Source organism: Crocuta crocuta, unplaced genomic scaffold (assembly GCF_008692635.1).
Source record: "Crocuta crocuta isolate KB4526 unplaced genomic scaffold, BGI_CrCroc_1.0 scaffold427, whole genome shotgun sequence".
In the NCBI taxonomy this organism is placed as follows: Eukaryota; Metazoa; Chordata; class Mammalia; order Carnivora; family Hyaenidae; genus Crocuta; species Crocuta crocuta.
In genome coordinates, this window is record NW_027533273.1 from 1,182,305 (window position 1) to 1,205,446 (window position 23,142).

The 23,142-nt window shown below is 38.1% G+C and overlaps 1 protein-coding gene across 1 annotated transcript in view; it reads left to right on the forward strand.

Annotated features, from left to right (window-relative positions):
- The window catches only part of MCM6 (minichromosome maintenance complex component 6), a 37,238-nt gene extending 14,152 nt beyond the window's left edge, over positions 1–23,086 (forward strand). The window contains exons 10-19 of the mRNA XM_077747880.1: positions 1,685–1,826; positions 6,857–6,998; positions 8,306–8,413; positions 9,444–9,599; positions 11,016–11,144; positions 13,677–13,838; positions 15,444–15,579; positions 16,939–17,094; positions 18,910–19,049; positions 22,604–23,086. Coding sequence (XP_077604006.1) covers positions 1,685–1,826; positions 6,857–6,998; positions 8,306–8,413; positions 9,444–9,599; positions 11,016–11,144; positions 13,677–13,838; positions 15,444–15,579; positions 16,939–17,094; positions 18,910–19,049; positions 22,604–22,720 — 1,388 coding nt within the window. The 3' untranslated portion in view covers positions 22,721–23,086. The remainder of the gene's footprint in view (positions 1–1,684; positions 1,827–6,856; positions 6,999–8,305; positions 8,414–9,443; positions 9,600–11,015; positions 11,145–13,676; positions 13,839–15,443; positions 15,580–16,938; positions 17,095–18,909; positions 19,050–22,603) is intronic.
- Positions 23,087–23,142: the final 56 nt, after the last annotated feature.

Below are 23,142 nucleotides of genomic sequence, written 5' to 3' on the forward strand. Positions count from 1 at the left end.
AGTTATGGCAGGAATTGATAAAAGATTATGGGTATTTCTTTTAGGTATATATTTTTAACTATTTAAAAGTAACTTATTTTTTCTATCTAAATTTGTGCCCAATAAAATTGATATCCTCTATGTTAATAATCCTCTATGGATTTTAGAGTGTCCTCCATTAATTGAATAGATGTCAGAATTTCTGTCTAGCTCCACTTCCCCCCTGAAATTAATCTATTTTTGCATTACAAATTACCCCAAAACGTAGTGGCCTCAAATAACAAACAGTGTCTCTTACAGTCTATGGATCAGTTGGATGGTTCTAGCTGAATGTTTCTGGCTGTCTTTCATGAGGATTGCAACTAAGGCATCAGCTGGGGCTGCAGTTCTCTGAAAACTTGATTAAAGGATCCACTTAGAAGGACTTGCCTATTAGACTAGTTGTTAACTGGAAACTACAGTTCCTTGCCAGATCAATCTCTTCCATGGGGCTGTTTGTTCTTACCATGCAGCAGCTAGCTTCTTCCAGAGCATGCATCCAAGAGGGCAAAGCAGGGAAGAAGCAAGATGCTTCTCAGGGGGTGCCTGAACAGCTCAGTCAGTTGAACATCTGACTTCAGCTCAGGTCGTGATCTTGCGCAGATCGTGAGTTCAAGCCCCACATCAAGCTCTGTGCTGACAGCTCAGAGCCTGGAGCCTGCACTGGATTGTTTGTCTCCCTCTCTCTGCCCCTCCTCTGCTTGCTCTCTCTCTCTCTCTCTCTTTCTCAAATAAACATTTAAAACAATAAAATGCTTCTTGGGACCTGCTATCAGAAGTTACACACCTTTACTTCACTATGTGCTGCTTTTTAGAAACAAGTTTTATTAAGTCCAGTCTCCTAATGAGAAGAGAAGTAAGCTCCATTATCAGATGAGAAACATCAAAGAATTTGTGGACTATTCAGAAACCACAACACCTCCAACACATTTGTTTCATAGATCATAAGTCAGAGAAATTTTGTTTGTGGAATGGATTTTTTTTCTGCCTTTAACGGGTGGTTTGTGTAAATTGTGCCCAGCACTTTGTTGATAGAATTCACAAAAAGTTCTAATAATTAGCACAGGAAAAAAACGGGTCTTTAACAGCACTTTTCTGAAATCCAGGTTTTTTACTGTACATTTGCTTCTTATATTGGAGTCGTAAACAGCTTGTAGAAGTGGCCATAAATCACATTCAGCATTTTATCTCATCCATAGCAGTTCGGTTAGCATGTATTTATATTCAGCACTGTTCACTGTTGGTGATACAAAAGAAGTAAATCATGGACTATTTCCTCAAACTCTTGATAGAACAGCAAGACCTGCCATTAGAAAGACCTAGCAAGTGCAGTGTGCTGTGGTGGACATAGTTTATTTATGGAGAGAGTTATTGAGAAGTACACATCAGGAAAGGCTTTGTGTAGGAAGTAGGACTTGCAAACAAGGAAGGGCTCTTAGGATGATGGTAGGCATCAGCACCTGTGACACCTGTGGTACAGAGATATTGGGACAGTGGTTAGGTGGCTTTGAATTCATAAAGCAAAAACCAAGATTAGAAGCCAGGTGTTTTACTTCATCTTATGCTTTACTTCAGCTCTTTCTGCTCTTTTGGTTGGTAAACATGTCTTATGGTTTATGAAATTGTTTAGTCTCACGTTGGAAAATGCCTTGTGTTTTTGTTTTAGGTAATGATGAAGTAAAACGGGGTGTCCTGCTGATGCTTTTTGGTGGTGTTCCAAAGACAACAGGGGAAGGAACCTCTCTTCGAGGGGACATAAATGTTTGTATTGTTGGTGACCCGAGTACAGCTAAGAGCCAGTTTCTCAAGTAAGTGTTGCCTCAGGTAGTACACTGGAAAAAACTGTGCATAGTTCCAGGCTCTCTGTGCTAAAAGATGCAGTCATCCTGCCTTTAGTAAAGCAGAAGTATAATTTACGACTGTTGTATATATAACTTGCTTAGATTTCATCACCTTAATTTGTTTAACAGAATGTGACTTTTTTTTTTTTTACAACTTTTTAGAATAGGGAAAAATTGCCTATAAACTTAATCCTATTTAGAATACTTTTAATTCTAAGTCTTTGGATACATAAATATGTATTTTCATGGTTATAAATGACAGCATACATGTTTTTAATTTACTGTAAATATTTTTCTGTTTCTTTATTTTCACAGTTGTCTTTTGTTGGTGTACTTCAACTTAGAAAATTATTTTCCTAGTCTTCATTTATTTTAACGATTATAGATATTGATACCATGAACATCATGATTTCTAGTAATTTTTTATATTGTTTTGTTTCCTTTGGGAAAATCCCTAGACCGAGGATTGCTGAGACTAAGAATACAAACATCTTTAAGGTTCTTAAATAGGACACACTTTCCAATAGCCGTGCAATAAAGGTAGACACATTATGCTGACCATATCAGCATGTGTACTGCTTTAGCAATTTTTGCTTATTTTTAGAAGCTATAGCAAATACTTGCTTACTTTCAAACTTTTAAGAAACTGAGAGGTCAAGATAATACCAAACCAGTTTTGAAATACCTGCTGTGTTCATGGTGCTGTGTATGTATATGCATTCTCTTATTCTAGCAGCACCCAGACAGGCATGTATTATCCTCTTTTTTCAGGGAGGCAAACAGAACTCTGGAACTTAGTAAATTACCCAACTTCTCATAGCTAACAAGTGACTTCTGACCCATGAGTATTAGAACTTCTATGTATCTGCCTGCAAAGCATGTGCTCTTCATACTATATCAAGCTGCTTTTCCTTTATTTCAGTAATTTGTTCTAGAACAGAGACCATTTTAAAGTTTGAAATTTTATAACTATTATTTTCGTCATGTGTATCAAGGACTAGGCTCTAGATTTGAAAATAATAGTCTTATGTGTGTTAAAGAGATTCTTTTCATTTACTCTGCTCCCACCTCCTACCTCCTCTCCACCACCATAAAAAGATGTGCTACAGTGTTGCTGCTGGTAACAGAATTGTATTATATGTGATTATCTTAGAAATAGCCTTTATATCTAGAGGGTTTTTTAGATCTTTATTGCAATATAATTTCCATATCATAAAATTTACCCCTTTAAAGTGTACAATTCAGTGGTTTTAGTATATTCACGGAGTTGTAGGACCATTACTAAACTAAGTTTACAACATTTTCATTACCCAGAAAGAAATCTTGTACCCACTAGCAGTCAGTCTTCATTCTCCTCCCTAGGCATAGGCAACCACTAATCTGCTTTATTGTCTCTTTCTGGACATTTCCTATAAATGGAATCATATACTATGTGATTCATTGTGACTGGCTACTTCTGCTTAGTATAGTGTTCTCAAGGTTCAGCCATGTCGGAGCATGCCAATACTTCATTTCCTTTTATTGCCTAGTATTCTGTCATATGTATGTACCACATTTAATTATCAGTTAATGGACATTTGGTTTGTTTCTATTTTGGCTCTTATAAGCAATGCTGCTGTATATAAGTTTTCACCTTTTTTATTGCAAAATATCCATCGCATTTACCATTTTAAAATATTTTTACGTGTATATATTTCAGTGGCATTAGGTACATTCGAGTTGTGCTAGCATCACTACCATCCATCTTCAGAACTCTTTCATCTCCCAAACTGAAAATCTGTTTGCATTAAACGATAACTCCACATTTACCCATGTCCCAGCTCTTAGCAACCCACCATTCTTTTTTTTTTTTTTTTAAGTTTATTTATTTATTTTGAGAGAGAAAGAAAGAGAGGGCATGCATATGTGGATGCAAGTGGGGGAGGGGCAGAGAGAAAAGGGGAGAGAATCCTAAGCAGGCTCCTCAATGTCCGCACAGAGCCTAACGCAGGACTCAAACCCACAAACCATGAAATCATGACCTGAGCTGAAATTGAGTCAGATACTCAACCAACTGAGCCACTCTGGGACCCCACCATTTTACTTTCTGTCTCTAGATTTGATTATTCTAGGTTTGTCATATACGTGGACTCATATGGTACATTGTCGTTTTGTGACTGGCTTATTTCACTTAGCATAATATTCAGGAGTCATCCATGTTGTAGAATGTCTTAGAATTTCCTTCCTTTTTAAGACTGGATAATAATAATTTATTGTATAGTATCACCTTTTGTTTCCACCTTTGGGCTATCGTGAATACTGCTATGAACATTGATGTGCAACTGTTTGTTCAAGTCCCTGCTTATAATTCTTTGGGATAATTTTAGTTCTAAATTTTTGAGGTCCTTGATCCATTTTGAGTTAATTTTTGTACATATTGTGAGACAGGGGTCCAACTTTATTCTTTTGCATGTGGATATCCAGCTATTTGAATGCCAAGACTATTCTTTTGCCTTATCGAATTGTTTTGAGCACCCTTGTTGAAAATCAGTTGACTGTAAATATGAGGGTTTACTTCTAGACTTATATTTCATAATCTCTAGGTCCGCCTTTAGGCCAATCCCACACTATCTTGATTACTATAGTTTTGTAGTAAGTTTTAAAATCAGGAAGTGTGGGGTGCCTGGGTGGCTCAGTCACTTAGGGGTCCAACTTCACCTCAGGTTATGATCTCATGGGTTCGTGAGTTCTGTGCTGTCAGTACAAAGCTTGCTTCACATCCTCTTTCCCCCTCTCTCTCTCTACCCCTCCCCCACTCACATGCATATTCTCTCTCTCTCTCTCCCTTTCTCCTTCTCTCCCTCCCTTCCTCCCCTCAAAAATAAAAGTAAAGGGGTGCCTGGGTGGCTCAGTCGGTTAAGCCTCCGACTTTGGCTTAGGTCATGATCTCACGGTTCGTGGGTTCGAGCCCCATGTCGGGCTCTGTGCTGACAGCTCAGAACCTGGAGCCTGCTTTAGATTCTGTGTCTCCCTCTCTCTGACCCTCCCCTGCTCACACTGTGTGTCTCTCTCTCTTTCAGAAATAAACAAATAAATAAAACTAAACATCAGAAAAATAATAAAATCCAGAAGCATGAGGGGTACCTGGCTCTGTCAGTCATTTGAGTTTCCAAGTCTTAATTTTAACTCAGGTCATGATACCAGAGTCGTGGGATCGAGCCCCACATTGGGGCTGAGCTCCATGCTCAATGTGGAGCCTGTTTGGGATTCTCTCTTTCCCTCTTCCTTGCTCGAGAGTGCATATGCCCTCTCTCTCAAAAATAAATAAATAATAATAAAAATCAGGAAGTGTGAGTCCTCCAACTAACTGTTCTTCTTCCAGATTGTTTTGGCTTTTCTGGGTACCATGAGTTTTAGGATCAGCTTTGTGAGTTTCTAAAAAGAAGTCAGTTGTGCTAGTAATAGAGATTGTATTAAACTGTAGATCAATTTGAGGTATATTGTCATTTTAACAATATTAAGTCTCCTGATCCATGAACATGGGACATCTTTCCATTTATTTGGGTTTTAATTTTTTTCAGCAGTGTTTTGTAGCTTTCATGGTATAAGCTTGTACTTTTGTTATGTTTGTTCATAAGTATTTTATTCTTTTTGATGCTATTGTAAATGGAAAACTGTTTTCTTATTTTCATTTTTAGGTTGTTCATTGCATGTGTATAGAAATAAAATAGACTCTTGATCTCTTGCAACCTTGCAAGAACTCATTTTAGTAGAACTGTTTTAGTAGATTCCATAGGCTTTTTTATCTACAAGGTCATGTTATCAGCAAATAGTGATAGTTGTTCAAATTTTAAGTCTAGGTGTCCTTTATTCTCAGTTGCACTGGCTAGACCTTTCAGTATAACATTGAATAGACATGGCAAGAGTGAACATTTGTGTCTTGTTCCAGATGTTAAGGAAAAAGCATTCACCTTTGACTATGTATGCTGTTAGCTGTGGGTTTTCATAGATGCCCTTTTTAAGTTGTGGGAAATTCTCTTCTATTTCTAGTTTGTTGAGATTCTATCATGAAAGGGTATTGGATTTTGTTACATGCTTTTTCTGCATCTGTGAAGATGATTCTTTATTCTATTGATAAGGCATATTATTGATTTTTAGATATTAAATCAACCTTGCATTTTTAGAATAAGTCTCACATCTAGTTTTGTCATTTTTTGTTTTTTAAGTGCAAGGCCTTTGAATAGATTGTTGCCAAAATGTTTACTGTTTATTATTAAAGACTTATTTTAAAATGGTGTTTTTGGGGGCACCTTGGTAGCTCAGTCGGTTAAGCATCCAACTTCGGCTCAGGTCATGATCTCACAGTTCATGGATTCAAGCCCCGCGTCAGGCTCTGTGCTGACAGCTCAGAGCCTGGAGCCTGTTTCAGATTCTGTGTCTGCCTCTCCCCTGCTCACACTCTCTCTCTGTCTCACTCTCAAAATAAAGATTAAAAGTAATAATAATAATAAATTAATCAAATGGTGTTTTTGTCACGTATGAACTTCATTTTCCAATTTGATAGGAGTAGATTTAAATTGATTGAAAAGTCCAAAGGAGATAAGCCTTTCTGTTTAGTCTGAGGCATATATATGAATTGCTTATGTTTAATGTGTCTCTCAGATGTTTTTTAAGAAGTTTAACTTCTTGGGGGGCCTGGGAGGCTCAGTCGGTTAAGTGTCCGACTTTGGCTCAGGTCAGATCTCACGGTTCATGGGTTCAAGCCCCGCATCAGGCTCTATGCTGACAGCTTGAAGCCTGGAGCCTGTTTCGGATTCTGTTTGTGTCTCTCTCTCTTCCTCTGCCCCTCCCCCACTCGTGCTCTGTCTCTCTCTCTCTCTCTCTCTCTGTCTCAAAAATAAATGAAAGAAAGATGAGAAAGAAGTTTAACTTCTTGATTGACATAAACCCTGTCAACTGACATTTCTAAAAAGGATGCTTTGTAGTCATGCATTAATGAGTATGATAATCTTGAACAGGCACGTGGAGGAGTTCAGCCCCAGAGCTGTCTACACCAGTGGCAAAGCATCCAGTGCTGCTGGCTTAACAGCAGCTGTTGTGAGAGATGAGGAATCTCATGAATTTGTCATTGAAGCTGGAGCTTTGATGCTGGCTGATAATGTAAGAACATTTTATATTTTCTGGATATAAAAAAATCACAATAACCCATACCCTATGATTAAAGGCCTGTAAGTTTCTATTTAAAAGATGGCCTTTAAAAAAAAAGCCATTTTTAGGGGTGCCTGGGTGGCTCAGTTGGTTGAGCATCTGACTCTTGATTTCAACTTAGATCATTATCTCACAGTTTGTGGGATCAAGCACTGTGTCTGGCTCTGAGCTGACTGTGGAGCCTGCTTGGGATTCTCCTCTCCCTCACTGCCCCTCTCCCCACACATGGGCTCTCTTAAAATAAAATTTTAAAAAGTCATTTTTAGTAAATCAGTTTTATTAATCTATATTTCATTGAGATTGTCCTCATTAATCACTTTTTGAGCTTCTCTAGAATGTATTGCCTGACCTGAGCATGTGTGTTTGCTGTGATTAGTAATTCCCAGCATTTTTTTTTCCTTTCTAGACAATGACACCTCTATGAGTATGTCTGTTGCCTTTTGCATGTATTTGACATAGATCTGTTAGATCTGTGAAGGCATATAAGGTGTAGATACACATTTGTAAATGCAACTTTACCCTTTACTTCCTCAGCCTAAAATCAATGCTGAGGTTACCCAGAATATTTGACATAGAAATTTATACAAGATTTTGATGTTAAATAAAAATGGAATGACTAACTGTAAGTGGGTTGTTTTTTTTTTTTTTAAGTTTATTTATTGGTGGGGGGGGAGAGAAAGAAAGAGAACATGAGTGGGGGAGGGGCAGAGAGGGAGACTCCTAACAGTATGGAGCCCAATGTGGGGCTACAACTTAAAAAACCCAGAGGTCATGACCTAAGCCAAAATCACGACTCAGTCAACCAGCTGAGCTTCCCAGGCACCCCAGTAACTATGTTTTTAATCTTATTCATGGTTTAAAATGGGTCAAAGCATATGTATCCTTCTAGCTCTGGAATCTGTTGAATTATCCTACTCGAGAAGAGGAAATTAAGATTGCTTACTTAACCTGGGTACCTGGGTGGCTCATTCTCTTGAATGCCTGACTCTTTGACTCAGGTCAGGGTATCAAGCCCCGCATCAGGCTCTGTGCTGAGCATGGAGTCTGCTTAAGATTCTCTCTCTCTCCCTCTGCCCCTTTCCCTGCTCATGCATGTTCTCTCTCTCAAATGAAAAATTAAAAAATTTTTTAAGGTTGCTTACTTACCTATCTGAGTTGTCTACAGAATGAAAAGCTCTCTGTGATAGCAAACTTGAATTTATACTTGTCATTTGACATCTTAAAGGCAGTTTCTTATACTAGATTTGTTTGGCTACAAGGGTGTATGTTGTATTGATGAATTTGATAAGATGGATGTGCGGGATCAAGTTGCTATTCATGAAGCTATGGAACAGCAGACCATCTCCATCACTAAAGCAGGAGTGAAGGTATGTGTGTCCGCCTCTGTCCTGCTGCATCATGCCTTAGTCTTAAATATTAGTTTGGCTCTGGAGATGTTCACTTGAATAAAATGCCTTATTCAACATGAAATGCTGATCATTGAAATGGGACACATAGCCCTGAAGATTATTAATCCAAACTACAGGCACTTTTTTAAGGGTACTTTGAAAACGTTTTGCTATGACAGAAAGTAGAGGAAGTACTGATGAAATGTTAAGCATTTTACTTCTCAAAATTTCCACAAACCTTCTATATTCTTTGACAATGCGTGCTTCCAGTTGTAACAAAAATAATCAAAGTCAATAGATTATTTAAATGAAAATAATAATTATAATATTGTAACCAACATTAGAAACCAAACTTTTTAAATAAAAGTAATGCATCCAGGTAGGCAAGGAAAATTAAAGCGCCATAGTAAAATACAAATTAAAAGGCAAAATCTTCCCCTGCAACTCCTATCACCAGTAAATATTCAGTATCTATTGAAGTTACAGCTTTCAGGAATTTTTCATACATATATAAGCATAATACAGTTTACTGCCTTGCTCATTTAACTTCATGATTTTATTTTGGCAATCTTTCTGTTCCAAAATGGCATATGGATATTAGATCCATTTTAGTATTTTTATTACCACATGGTTTTCAAGTCTCTGTTCCTAATTTTGGCTCATTAGAGCCATAGAGCAACATTTGGCCATTTTCAGCCTTTGATTACGAGCCATATTGTAATCAATATCCTTGAACACCCATCTTCCTGTACCTAGCTGCAAGATAAATTCCTAATAAGAAATTACTAGCTTTAAAGTGTATATATGTCATACCACCACCTTATATGGGAGTGCCTGTTTGCTGTACAGTATTAGACTTTAATTTTGATGATTCGGTAGATGAAAAATGATGCCTTACTTAGTATTTTGGTTTGCATTATTTTATTATGAGTAAGATTGAGCATTTGTCCTCTGTTGGCCATTCCAAATGTCTTTTTAAACCTCTGACAATGATTTCTTTTGTGGTCAGGCTACTCTGAATGCCAGGACATCCATTTTGGCAGCAGCGAACCCAATCAGCGGACACTATGACAGATCAAAATCATTGAAACAAAATATAAATTTGTCAGCTCCCATCATGTCCCGATTTGATCTCTTCTTTATACTTGTGGATGAGTGTAATGAGGTAACTGTGTGAAGTGTCACTGTGGGCTTCCTTTGTTATTTCCAGTTTGAGTAATTGAAGGAGACAAGGCTACAGGATGTACTCCTGAACAGCTGGTGCATTTGTTTGCACTGACTTTCATTTCCCTCAGAATGGTACAGGATTGGGCAAAAGGTTTATTGAGCAAATCAAAATGAAGTCCTTTGAATGGCTAGTTCCACTTAATTATATTGAGGAATATGGAGTTTTTGTCATTTTCATTACTGTTTTTTAATTCTCAAGAAAAGAAGGAAAAATATTACAACTAACTCCCAGCCATACTCTTTTTTATTAGAATTTTCTGGGGGCGCCTGGGTGCCTCTGTTGGTTGCTTGTCCGATTTCGGCTCAGGTCATGATCTCACAGTTCGTGGGTTCAAGCCCTGTGTCGGGCTCTGTGCTGACAGCTAGCTCAGAGCCTGGAGCCTACTTCTCATTCTGTGTCTCCCTCTCTCTCTGACCCTCCCCTGCTCAAACTGTCTGTCTGTCTCTCTCTCTCTCTGTCTCTCAGAAATAAATAAAACATTTTAAAAAAATAGAATTTTCTGCTGGGTATCTGGGTGGCTCAGTTGGTTAAGCGTCCTCTATTTTTTGGCTCAGGTCATGACTCATGATTCTGAGTTCAAGCCCCACATCAGGCTCTTTGCTGAGCTTGGAGCCTGCTTGGGAGTCTCTCTCCCTCTGTCTGTAACCCAATCTTCCCCCTTCCCCATCTCCACCTTCACTCATAGCTTGGAGTGTATGATTTTCATATATCTTTGTTTGTGCGTAGTTCATTAAGATAGTTTTTAAGCTTTTTAATTGGAAATAATTTCAAGCTTAGGAAAGTTGCAAGAAATAGAATTGTGCATGTAACACCCATGTAATCTTTATGCACTTATTCACATTTTTTTAATATCTCTTTGGCTTTTTTTCTGCCATATGAGAGTAAATTCCATATTTTTAGTATCTTTTTTTCAATGTTAATAACAATTCTGTGATGATTATTGTCATCTATTCATAAGCAGCAGTACAATATCGTGGCTAAGAGCATGGACTCTGAAGCTCAACTGTTCAAATCACGGCTCCGTTACTTACTATGATATCAGACAAGCCACTTTACTTCTCTGGGTCTCAATTTACTTATATATACCAGGCACTCTAGAAACTTAATTCTGCTATTGTTATTAAAGTCTGTCAATTCCTTCAGGAATATTCTTATAGTAGGGCAAAGTATGCATTAAACTTCTAATATTTGAAATGAAACTGTACCATATTTTGCTCAGAAACTTGGTACCCATTAATACATCTTTCAGTGGCATATCAGAGCTTGTTTTTAGCTATAAATTATTAATGCCAGAGATAATCTGAAGTAGATACTGTTGTGACTGATCATAGTGATTTTTTTCCTTTGAATTAGGTTACAGATTATGCTATTGCCAGACGTATAGTAGACTTGCATTCAAGAATTGAAGATTCAATTGATCGTGTCTATTCCCTTGACGATATCAGGAGGTATCTTCTCTTTGCAAGGCAGTTTAAACCCAAGGTAACTAACCATNGCCCTGTGTCGGGCTCTGTGCTGACAGCTAGCTCAGAGCCTGGAGCCTACTTCTCATTCTGTGTCTCCCTCTCTCTCTGACCCTCCCCTGCTCAAACTGTCTGTCTGTCTCTCTCTCTCTCTGTCTCTCAGAAATAAATAAAACATTTTAAAAAAATAGAATTTTCTGCTGGGTATCTGGGTGGCTCAGTTGGTTAAGCGTCCTCTATTTTTTGGCTCAGGTCATGACTCATGATTCTGAGTTCAAGCCCCACATCAGGCTCTTTGCTGAGCTTGGAGCCTGCTTGGGAGTCTCTCTCCCTCTGTCTGTAACCCAATCTTCCCCCTTCCCCATCTCCACCTTCACTCATAGCTTGGAGTGTATGATTTTCATATATCTTTGTTTGTGCGTAGTTCATTAAGATAGTTTTTAAGCTTTTTAATTGGAAATAATTTCAAGCTTAGGAAAGTTGCAAGAAATAGAATTGTGCATGTAACACCCATGTAATCTTTATGCACTTATTCACATTTTTTTAATATCTCTTTGGCTTTTTTTCTGCCATATGAGAGTAAATTCCATATTTTTAGTATCTTTTTTTCAATGTTAATAACAATTCTGTGATGATTATTGTCATCTATTCATAAGCAGCAGTACAATATCGTGGCTAAGAGCATGGACTCTGAAGCTCAACTGTTCAAATCACGGCTCCGTTACTTACTATGATATCAGACAAGCCACTTTACTTCTCTGGGTCTCAATTTACTTATATATACCAGGCACTCTAGAAACTTAATTCTGCTATTGTTATTAAAGTCTGTCAATTCCTTCAGGAATATTCTTATAGTAGGGCAAAGTATGCATTAAACTTCTAATATTTGAAATGAAACTGTACCATATTTTGCTCAGAAACTTGGTACCCATTAATACATCTTTCAGTGGCATATCAGAGCTTGTTTTTAGCTATAAATTATTAATGCCAGAGATAATCTGAAGTAGATACTGTTGTGACTGATCATAGTGATTTTTTTCCTTTGAATTAGGTTACAGATTATGCTATTGCCAGACGTATAGTAGACTTGCATTCAAGAATTGAAGATTCAATTGATCGTGTCTATTCCCTTGACGATATCAGGAGGTATCTTCTCTTTGCAAGGCAGTTTAAACCCAAGGTAACTAACCATTCCTTTTGTACTGGAGTAAGGCATTTAAGAGGGCATAAAAGGTTTCTATGGAAATTAACCTATACTTGTTTTTTTTTTCTTTTTGAGGATTTTGTTTTGTTTTGAGAACAATGTTTCTTCAGAGAGTTAAGAAGAGGGAATTTTCTGAAAATCTGAATAATAATTCTTTTACTTGTTAAGTGCTAATAAAAGGATTTTTTTATGGTGGGGTTCACCTGAGTGGCTCAGTCGGTTAAGTGTCCAACTTTTAATCTTGGCTCAGGTGTTGATCTCAGGTTATGAGTTCAAGCCCTGCACTGGGCTTCATGGTGGCCATGGAGCCTACTTAAAAAGGGGGGGGGGGGGGGGGGGGGNCGTGAACCGCAAGATCCTGCATTTAACCAATTCAGCCACCTAGGTGCCCCGTTACTCCTAAGTATCTTGAAATTGTATGAGCTTAAGTCAGTCTACTAAATGCTCTTGAATCTTTCTTTGAGGAAAAGTTTGGATTCCTATAGGTCATTGTGATTAACATGGATTAATATTTTACAGTAATTGATGAAGTTCATTGAGATGAATTTGTACTAGATCCAGGACATTCATTTTGAAGTAAACTTTCGAAATTTGTTTTGTTTGACATTTTCCTAAAGTAGACTACAAAAAGAAGATTTTTTTCTGGGTGGGTTTACACTATTTTCTGGCTCATTTTGGAAGTTTATCCTTAAGTTTAGTTATCTATCACTTCACTGATATCCATAATATTGGGATTGATTCTCACTGTCCTGAAAGAGAAGCTTAATGAGGCATTTAAAACCAAGGGTTGAATACACATGTATAAAGAGGGTTTTGTTCTCTATGACTGTGTACTTATCCCTCTGTGACCTTGGCATGCTTCCTTAATAGGCTGAGTTCCTTACTCTGAAAAACTGAGTATTCTTGTAGTATTCTTACTTTGTTGTTGTTATTCAGCAAATAATGTTTACTGAAATAGCTGGTATGTGTTTGTGTAGATCTCTTTTTTTCCCAAAGACAGCAGAATTAACTGGGTTCAGGAAGTGCCTGAGCATTAATTTGTTTCATGAGCTTTGGCATCTTGGGTTTCAAAGACATTACATCCTTTTCCAATGCTTCAGCTTGCTATGTATCTTTTAGGAAAGGCATTTGCTTAAATACTAACCCTCCTGCCTTCCTGTTCGTAAAATTAGTTACAAAATTCACAGGTGTCCTTACTTTCTTTTGAAAGGCATTTCAGTATTGTCATTGACTTCAAAGTTTTGACCCTCTCAGTTCCCCAAAGTGTCTTTACCTGGAAGAAAACTTATATTTCATGCAGCTCCCATCAAGTAGAAAAGCTCTGACTTCCGTGATGTTCTGAAACAGATTTCTAAGGAGTCAGAGGACTTTATTGTGGAACAGTATAAACGTCTCCGCCAGAGGGATGGCTCTGGAGTAACCAAGTCTTCATGGAGGATTACAGTACGACAGCTTGAGAGCATGATCCGTCTCTCTGAAGCAATGGCTCGAATGCACTGCTGTGATGAGGTATCAAAGTCACTTTAACATAATGGGAGGAAAGAGAAGTTGAATGGGAGTTTATAAGCATGTTTTTATCTTTGGCACACTGTTGAATGCTCATAGAATACACAGTGCTGGAGTGTCTCCCTTAAAGAAGGTTACTGTGAAGTATTTATTGAATATATTTTGATTAACATAATGAAATAATCACGTCCTCGGTTATAAAGTACATATAGAGGGAAGTTACCGTTAATAGGTAGATGGTCCTCCTGAAGTATTGTCAGAAAGTCAGTAGTAGCCTAAAGCTACATCATTTCATCACAAGAAGGGGGAGTACAATGCAATGTTATTTTGAGAGAGACCACATTTACATAACTTTTAGTAAGTACATTGTAATTTTTTATTTTATTAATTATTGTTGTTCTTTACTTTATAAATTAAACTTTATCATAGGTATATATGTATAGGGAAAATATTATATGTAAGGTTAAGTACCGTCTGTGGTTTATGCATCCACTGGGGGTCTTGGAACATAATCCCTGAGAATAAGGGAGATACTGTGTACCACATTTTGTTTATCCATTGATCCATCAGTGGACATTTGGGTTGCTTCCCCCTCTTGGGTATTGTGAATAATGCTGCAGTGACCTGGGTGTTTTCTGTGTTTTGAATATCAATCTCTTATGAGATATATAATACACAAGATACGTTCTCCCATTCTGTAGGTTGCCTTTTTACTCTGTTGACTGTTTCCCTTGATGCTCAGAAGTTTTTGAATGGAATATTGTTTCATTTGTCAGTTTACCCATTTGTTGCTGTGCTTTTGACACTATTATCAAATCTAATGTCCTGAGGCTCTTTTCCTCTGTTTTCTTACATGTTTTATAGTTTTAGGTCTTCAGTCTGTTTTAAGTTAATTTTGTATGTGATGTCAAGCAGGGGTCTAACTTCATTCTTTAAGATATCCAGTTTCCCCAGTAATATTTGTTGAAGAGACTCCATTCCCCACGGAGTGGGCTTGGCACGCTTGTCAAAGATTATTAAATCATATATGTGAGGATTTAATGATAACTTTAAAGATATAAGGATTACTTTATATAAGTGAAATCCTAGAATATGTTCCCCCTTGCATCTAGTTCTTTCATATAGAATTAACACTATAAAATATCATCTGGGTTTTATGTAATAATAGTTTGTCCGTTTTTGTTGCTAGTAATATTTTGTCAGTAAATCACAATGATACACCCATTCTTCTGTTAATGGACATTTGGATAGTTTCCAGTTTGGGTTCTTTTGATACGTGTCTTTTGGTCTGTATGGTTTATATATGTGTGTATGCATTTCTGCTGAGTATACACCTAGAAGTAGAATTGTTGGGTCAGAGGTCATACATATGTTCAGATCAGTAAAGATTGCCAAAATGGTTTTCCTTATTGGTCGTGTCAATTTATATTCCCACCAAACTTACTCCTACTTCTGGTGAACTTACGGTGTTCCCTCGTATTTTATATGTGTGTGAGAGACAGTGTGTGTGTGAGAAATACTAAAATACCACTCTGATTTGGTAAGGAGAGAAACTGTTTGGTATCTTGAGAAGACTGACTCTGATTTACTTCATCTTAATTGGTTTAGGTCCAGCCTAAACATGTGAAGGAAGCTTTCAGGTTACTGAATAAGTCAATCATCCGTGTAGAAACACCTGATGTCAACCTAGATCAAGAAGAAGAGGCCCAGATGGAGGTAGATGAGGGCCCAGATGGCATCAATGGTGAGATACTTGTTCATTTACTGTTCTGGAGTTAAGAACTTAAAATGGTCTCTGAGAGGGGCGTCTGGGTGGCTTAGTCGGTTAAGCGTCCGACTTTCGCTTAGGTCATGATCTCGCGGTTAGTGGGTTCGAGCCCCGTGTCGAGCTCTGTGCTGACTGCCAGCTCAGAGCCTGGAGCCTGTTTCAGCCTGTGACTCCCTCTCTCTCTGACCCTCCCCTGCTCACGCTCTCTCTCTCTCCTAGAAATAAATTAAAAAAAAAAAACATTTAAAAAAAAATTGGTCTCTGAGATGTTATGATAAAAGTGCACTTACTTATTGATGGTTTTGAAGTCTATATAGTAGCAAAAGGGAAAAAATGGATATTGAATTATACTAACTGTTTACAAGGTAAAATACAGTTAGTTGATATAAAATATCTATGTGTGAAAGACTAAAAGAAAACACACCAAATGGTGACAGTGGATGTAATTCCCTGGCCTGATTTATTGTTATTGAAGTAAAAACATGTTCTTGAGTACATTAAGACAGACAAATATTGGGGCACCTGGGTGGCTCAGTAGGCTAAGCATCTGACTCTTAATTCTGGCTCAAGTTATGATCTCATGGTTTGTGAGTTTGAGCCCCACATCAGGCTCTGCACTGACGTGCAGAGACTGCTTGGGATTCTTCTCTCTCTCTGTTCTCCCATTTGTGCATGTGCGTGTTCTCTTTCTGTCTCTCAAAATAAATAAACTTAAAAAAAAACAAATACCAGATTTTCACGTTTTGTGTATAATATTGCAGATGAACTTTAAAATTTTTTTTAATGTTTACTTATTGTTGAGAGAGAGGGGGCGAGTTGGGGAAGGACAGAGAGAAAGACACAAAATCCAAAGCAGGCTCCAGGCTGTGTGAGCTGTCTGCACAGAGCCTGGCATGAGGCTCAAGCTCATGGACCTTGAGCTCATGACCTGAGCTGTAGTCAGATGCTTAACTGACTGAGCCACCCAGGTGCCCTGCCCCTACCCTATTTTTTTATTTTTTATTTTTTTCAGTGTTTCTTTATTTTTGAGAGAGTGTGGGTCGGGGAGAGACAGAGAGAGGGGAAGACACAGAATTCAAAGTAGCAAATGAACTTTTAGATCATGGAATCTGCATGGAATCTGCCATCCTTCCCATTCCTTCCAAATTGTTTCTGTCTTCACTATTCGCATTTACAGATTTGCTTCTGATTTATTTGTAAAATGACTAAATACTGAGTATAACTATATGTTTGTTTAGAAGTTAGTATTAAAATAGAAGTATACCTATGAACAATTGATGGGGGAGTGTTGGAGGAGGCACAGAAACAAGATTCAGATGGTTGGTATTTCACTAGGTCATGTTGACAGCCCTGCTCCTGTGAATGGAATCAATGGCCACAGTGAAGAAATCAACCAAGATTTTGTTCCTAAAGCCTCCTTAAGGCTCGGCTTTTCCGAATACTGCCGAATCTCTAACCTTATTGTGCTTCACCTCAGAAAGATGGAGGAAGGTAAGGCTTTCCTAGTATGCTCATATGCTTAGTCATTCATATAAGTTGTTTTTTCATAAGCCACTTTTAACTGCTAAAGATTCTGTTTTGTCAGAAGAGATGATAAATTGTTATACAAGCTCATTTTGGTTAAGAAAATTTTTGGGATATCAGTATATCTGACAGTCTGGACATTTACCCACAGTTGATTGTCAGACAAAGGTCATTCTTTTAAAGACCTTTAATTTTAATATTTTTGAGAATCAGAAATTGGGATCTGATAATATATAAAGAAGCACTTAAATGTTTTTACAGATGCAGAATCACTGTTCCTTATAATGGCTTTATTTCAAATGGATGACTCTAGGTTATTTGTATTTCATAGGCAAGTAATTGAACTGAAAAGACCATATTAGCACAGGTCTATTCTATACCTAGAGAGTAAAATGAAGTAAAATCCTCATTTATATAAAGTGTGATATCTGGACACTAGTATACTTTCTACCTTAACTGCTTTATGGTGCTAATTTAGTATGCTTATAGTTGGCATAAAAATGATGAAATCAAGGAGTTGAACTTAAACTTTAATTTTTTGGTTAGTGATCAGGTAATTCTTACTTAAAAGTCCAAAAATGCTGGCTTCCAGACATACTTTGTCATCACGATGCCCTGCCTGTGGTGGAGGAAGAGAAAAGCTTACCAAAGACTTCTTTGCCCCTTTTCCCTTGGGAACTGTAAACAGTGGGAGGGAGGAGAGAAGGCAGTAAAGAGACCACTAGGAAGACAGGTTTTAGCCCCACCCTTTTCTCACATAAAAACATTTGGGAGCTCACATATTGTTGTGTTCACATTGTATTTCATTTTTCTTTTTCTCATGCAACTAAATTTTAAACATGACAAACCATTGGTGGAACAAAGATATGGTTGGCACCCAAACACTGTCTGCATTTCACACATAAATTCTGCTAGATCTTCTTTTCCTTAGGAAAAAAAAATACTATTCACCCAGTAAGTTCTGAATTCTCAGTCTTCAGGTGGACAGCTGTTCTTTAGTCCAGCACAGAGAGCACAACTTTAAGCCAAGAAGGTCGCTTACCAAGAACACTTAGACCAACCACTGAAGTTTAAGTATACCCATAATAAAACTTTTGAAGGTATTGTCAATAAAGCTGGGATCTTCCTATTTTTCATTTTGTATTTTATTAGTAGTAGCTAGCATCAAGACTAAGAGTTTTCCTTTACTAATACTTTGCTTCTGTGATAGTTACATTATCATCCAGGTTCCAGCTTTTCTTGTGAATTTGGAGTTCGGCTTTGGACTCTGACAAAGTAGACAATGATTCAGTATAGATAGACCACTGGAATAAATTGGTAGTTTTTTATTTTGAGTGAACGCCCATGGATTTCACTTCCTCGTTCAGCTGCATAAAATCCTTGTTCCAAAGAGGAAAAGTTAGGTTTAAGAAGTTTTGCTTGCCATTGCTAATTTATGCTTTCAGTTACTGTTGGCAAACATTCCTATAGGTGATGAAGGATAGAAGGTGAAGGAAACAGCTTCATACTTTGAAATCTTAATAGCTTCAAGAAACTTGTTTCTTATAATCTCGATTTTATTAGTTTTTTTTCCTCAGGATAAAGTGAAGCATACTTTAATACAAGTAATATGACAGGTTATTTCAGGCTTACTGTGGAACATTGCAAACCTTATTTTAGCTTTCTGACAGGTGGATGGTTATCTAATCTGTACACTATCTTGTGTATGCAAACCCCAAGGATTGGCAGTATAGTTTGCTAGAAGGAAAATTTAATCCTTTTGAAATGTGTTTTTTGTTGCAGAAGAGGATGAGTCGGCATTAAAGAGGAGTGAGCTTGTTAACTGGTACTTGAAGGAAATCGAATCGGAAATAGATTCTGAAGAGGAACTTATAAATAAAAAGAGAATTATAGAGAAAGTCATTCATCGACTCACCCACTATGTACGTACCCAACTACTCTTGCTTGGTAATGAGGGAGGGAGTCCATGCCTCATACCTGCAGGTTCATAGATGTTCATTTATTTTGAATCATTGGGATCTGTTTAGAATTATGAGTTGTTGGGGGGCCAGGGTGTCTCAGTTGAATGCCCAACTTTGGCTTAGGTCATGATGTCGTGATTTGTGGGTTCGAGTCCTGTGTCGGGCTCTGTGCTGACAGCTCAGAGCCTGGAGCCTCCTTCAGATTCTGTGTCTCCCTTTCTCTCTGCTGCTCCCATGCTCACAGTCTGTCCCTCTCTTTCAAAAATTAAAAAGATAAAAATAAACATTAAAAAACAAAAAAGAACTAGGAGCTGTAAAGAAGAATTGACAGCAGTTAATTGACTTCTTTCCTCTGCTGGAACCAGCAGAACCTAAGTTAAATCTGGGAAAGTAGGCTTAGGGTCTTACTATCAGACTATTTTTAATTTTTATTTTTTACTCCCTTTACCATAAACCTGCCAACATTCTGACCTCCGTTGCCTGTTTTCTATATTTCCTCTTCCCCATATCCTTACCTCCCCCATCACCCAGCTTACAGTCTATGGTCTGTCTCAGTGATCACTCTTTTCTCACAGTTTAAACTGTAATCTCTCTGTTATATAACCCAGCCTTGGTTAAGTCTAATTGTTTTCACTGTGCCATATCCAAGCAGTTAAAAGTATCTGGAGAAAGGCGTACAACCACGTGCCATGTACTACTTTAAATTCATGCCACTAATCTCAAGTGGACCCTTCTTCACTGTATCCTCCCGACCTCACAGTGGCACTGCCCAGTGCTGTGACTCCTCTCACTCTCTTATTACAGGATCATTACAGGCATACCTCCTCCCTCCACACATCAGTTGGGTTGTTCTCTGTATTTGGCCTGTTGTTCTGTCACTATTGACTGCTCCTTCTGAATCACTGTATTCTCCTGGATCTTCTCCTCTCTCATTGATTATTTCCTCTTAGTCTTTTTCTGAGTCATGTCATTTTTTAAATGGAGTGCTGTGCTCAATCTTCAGACCTCTTTTGTACTTACATTGATTACCTGAGTGATCTCATTTGGTTCTATGAATTTAAATCCATCCACTGATGTCTCCCAGATTCAGCTCTCACCTCTCCTCTAAACTCCAGATGTCAGTAGCCAGCTGCCTACTTGTGAACTGTAGGCATCTCATGCTTAATGTGTGTGAAACAGTTCTTCCCCCAACCCCCTCCCCTGCAGTGTTCCCATTTAGTTAGTTGTTCTAAGCCAAACATGCTAGAATCAGCCATGATTCCAATTTTCCCGCATAGCCTCTCCTTTTAGCAGCAAATCCTATGGGCCCTGCCTTCAGTATATACATTCTGTGTTCTCTTCTAACCACCTTCACATCTACTCAGGCTACTGTGCCTAGACTGTCACAGGAGCCTCCTAACTGTTCCCCTTTGTACTGGCTCTCTGTCCAGCAGCCAGACAGATCTTTTAACAAATCAAAATGTATTTGTGCCCTACCTTCCAGTTCTTTCTTCATGTTTACAATAAAGTCCTGTCTCCATAACGTGACCTACAGAACCTATACAACCAAACCCCTGTATGTCTCTTCACCTTCTTGCATAGGACTCTCTTCATGTTGCTACTCAGTGATACTGGCCTTGCTACTATTCCAGAGATGCACGGAACATGAAGGCCTTTGCACTTGTCCTTTGTCTCTTTACCTAGATTCCCTTTCATTCTGGTGTCTGCTCAAATGTTATCTTCTCAAAGAGGTGGTTCTTGCCTAACCTGTCAAAATAAGAGCCTCCTGGAGAGCCCGGGTGGCTCATTTTGTTAAGTATCTGACTTTGGCTCAAGTCATGATCTCAGTTCATGGGTTCGAGCTTTATGTCAGGCTCTGCACTATCAGGGCTTCAGATCCTCTGCCTCCCTCTGTCTCCCTCCCCTCTCTCTTTCTCAAAAATAAATAAACATTTTTAAAAAATAATAAGAGGGGTGCCTGGGTGGCTCAGTCAGTTGAGCATCCGACTTCGGCCCAGGTCATAATCTCACAGTTTGTGGGTTTGAGCCGCGTATTAGCTCTGTGCTAAGAGCTTGGAGCCTGAGGCCTGTTTCAGATTCTGTGTGTGTCTCTCTTCCTGCCCCTTCTCTGCTTATGCTCTGTCTCTCAAAAATAAGTGTTAAAAAATATTAATAAGAGCTTTCTTGCTATCACTCCCTAACCCTGCTTTATGTTACTTCATAGTACTTATCATTGCCTGGCACTGGGTTTTCAGTTTGACTCATTAGCATGCAAGTACCAGGACAGGGACTTTGTTTCGTTGATCACTGTACCCCTAAGACCTATAGTGGTACCTGGCACATAGAGAGTGTGCCAGTACCTGGCACATCAAATATTTGATGAATGATTGAATTTTTATGCTTAAGTGGCAGATACAGTTGCCCTGTAGCTCACTTTAGAGTATTCACTCTATAAATATTACAAATGTCACATATCAGGGTTGTCATCTGAAAAATCCTTGTGTGAGTAGATGAGTGTATGATTAGGTGGTATAATATGAAAATCTGAATTGGGGGGTACACATTCAGTTGTCTTTCTAGTGCTGGAGCAGCAGACCAGCCTTTCCCTTCCTAGTGCCTCCTGGGATCAGTGTAAGATAAATTGACCCACACCACAAGTCTACTTTGGGACACTTGGTACAATCAGCTGATCTCAACTGGAGCTACCTTTTTTTTAAGTTTGACACCACCTGAGCTAGCTAGCTCACTATGAAGACTAGAGAAATTACGCTGTGCTGATCAAGTGTTCTTCCTGTGAGGGTGTATTAGTACATAAAGCGAGCTCTTGAAGGTGTCCAGCCCCTCTTAATGGCAATAGTGCTCATACTATAGGACATTTCTACCTTCTTAAGATTGAATACTATTTTCTGAGTTCTATATGGGCTCGGCTAGGAGTTCTCCTCATTTGTGGGTATTTTAGGTTGACTTACAGGTACATTTAAGCTATGTGGCATGTTCTACTTTTTTTTTTATTAGCTCAGAGTGAAAATTTTTCCAGGTTAATTATCTTTAGATTCTACTTCTAACTGAATTATAAATGGACGGTATATGAAAGAGTTCAGTGGCTAGTAATTAAAAACTTGTACTAAGTGAAATTAAAACACATATCAGAGTGATACACAGAACGATAAGCATATTTATCAGGATTTTACACAATTGCATAACCTTAAAATTCATGTATTGTGTTTTGTGTCTTTTTAAGTCATATTTACAAGATATAGTGTGCCAGGAAACTATTAAAATCACAATGTTGAGCTTACTACCTGTGTATTTTGTAATTTTTCAAAAAAGGTTTATGTTATAAAAAATCTGTATCCTAATGGGAAAGGGATGTAGCAAAGCTTGGTAAAGATTTTAAGGTATAGTCCTTTCTCTGAGAGTTTCTGAAGGAGAAATGGAAGAAAATGCTAGTTGCAAATACAAGGATCAAATTCTGTGGGTGGGGGCATTGTTACACTACTGCTGGAGACCTCAGGACATATGTTTGTGTTTCACAGGATCATGTTCTTATTGAGCTCACCCAGGCTGGATTGAAAGGCTCCACAGAAGGAAGTGAGAGCTATGAAGAGGATCCCTACTTGGTAGTTAACCCTAATTACTTGCTTGAAGATTGAGATATTGAAAGTAACCAGGAAAACTGGCCTCTCCCTTCTGTCCTGGAGTCTGGAGGTAGCTCTACTAGCAAGAGAACTGTTTCTGGGAGCGAGGCTTCAAGAACATATATTTGGAGGAATAAGAAGCTAGTGGTCCTGTGTGTCACTCGTGTAATATGCTTTTATATCAACACAAGCTTTAGCACATTGTTTAGTGTGCTTGTTGTTTAACTGAAGTTGGAAATGCTGTGTGGTTTCTGTAACAGACCTTGTTTTCATGTATAGAAAAAAGTTTGTTATTTTTATGGTATATAGTATCTTACTGGAGAAATAACTTTTTACAATTGCCAACTACTGCTTTTCTTCATCAAAATAAAATAATGTGTTCTGCAATTTTCTATTGGATTTATTTCCACCCTACTCTCTTTTTTTTTTTTTAATGT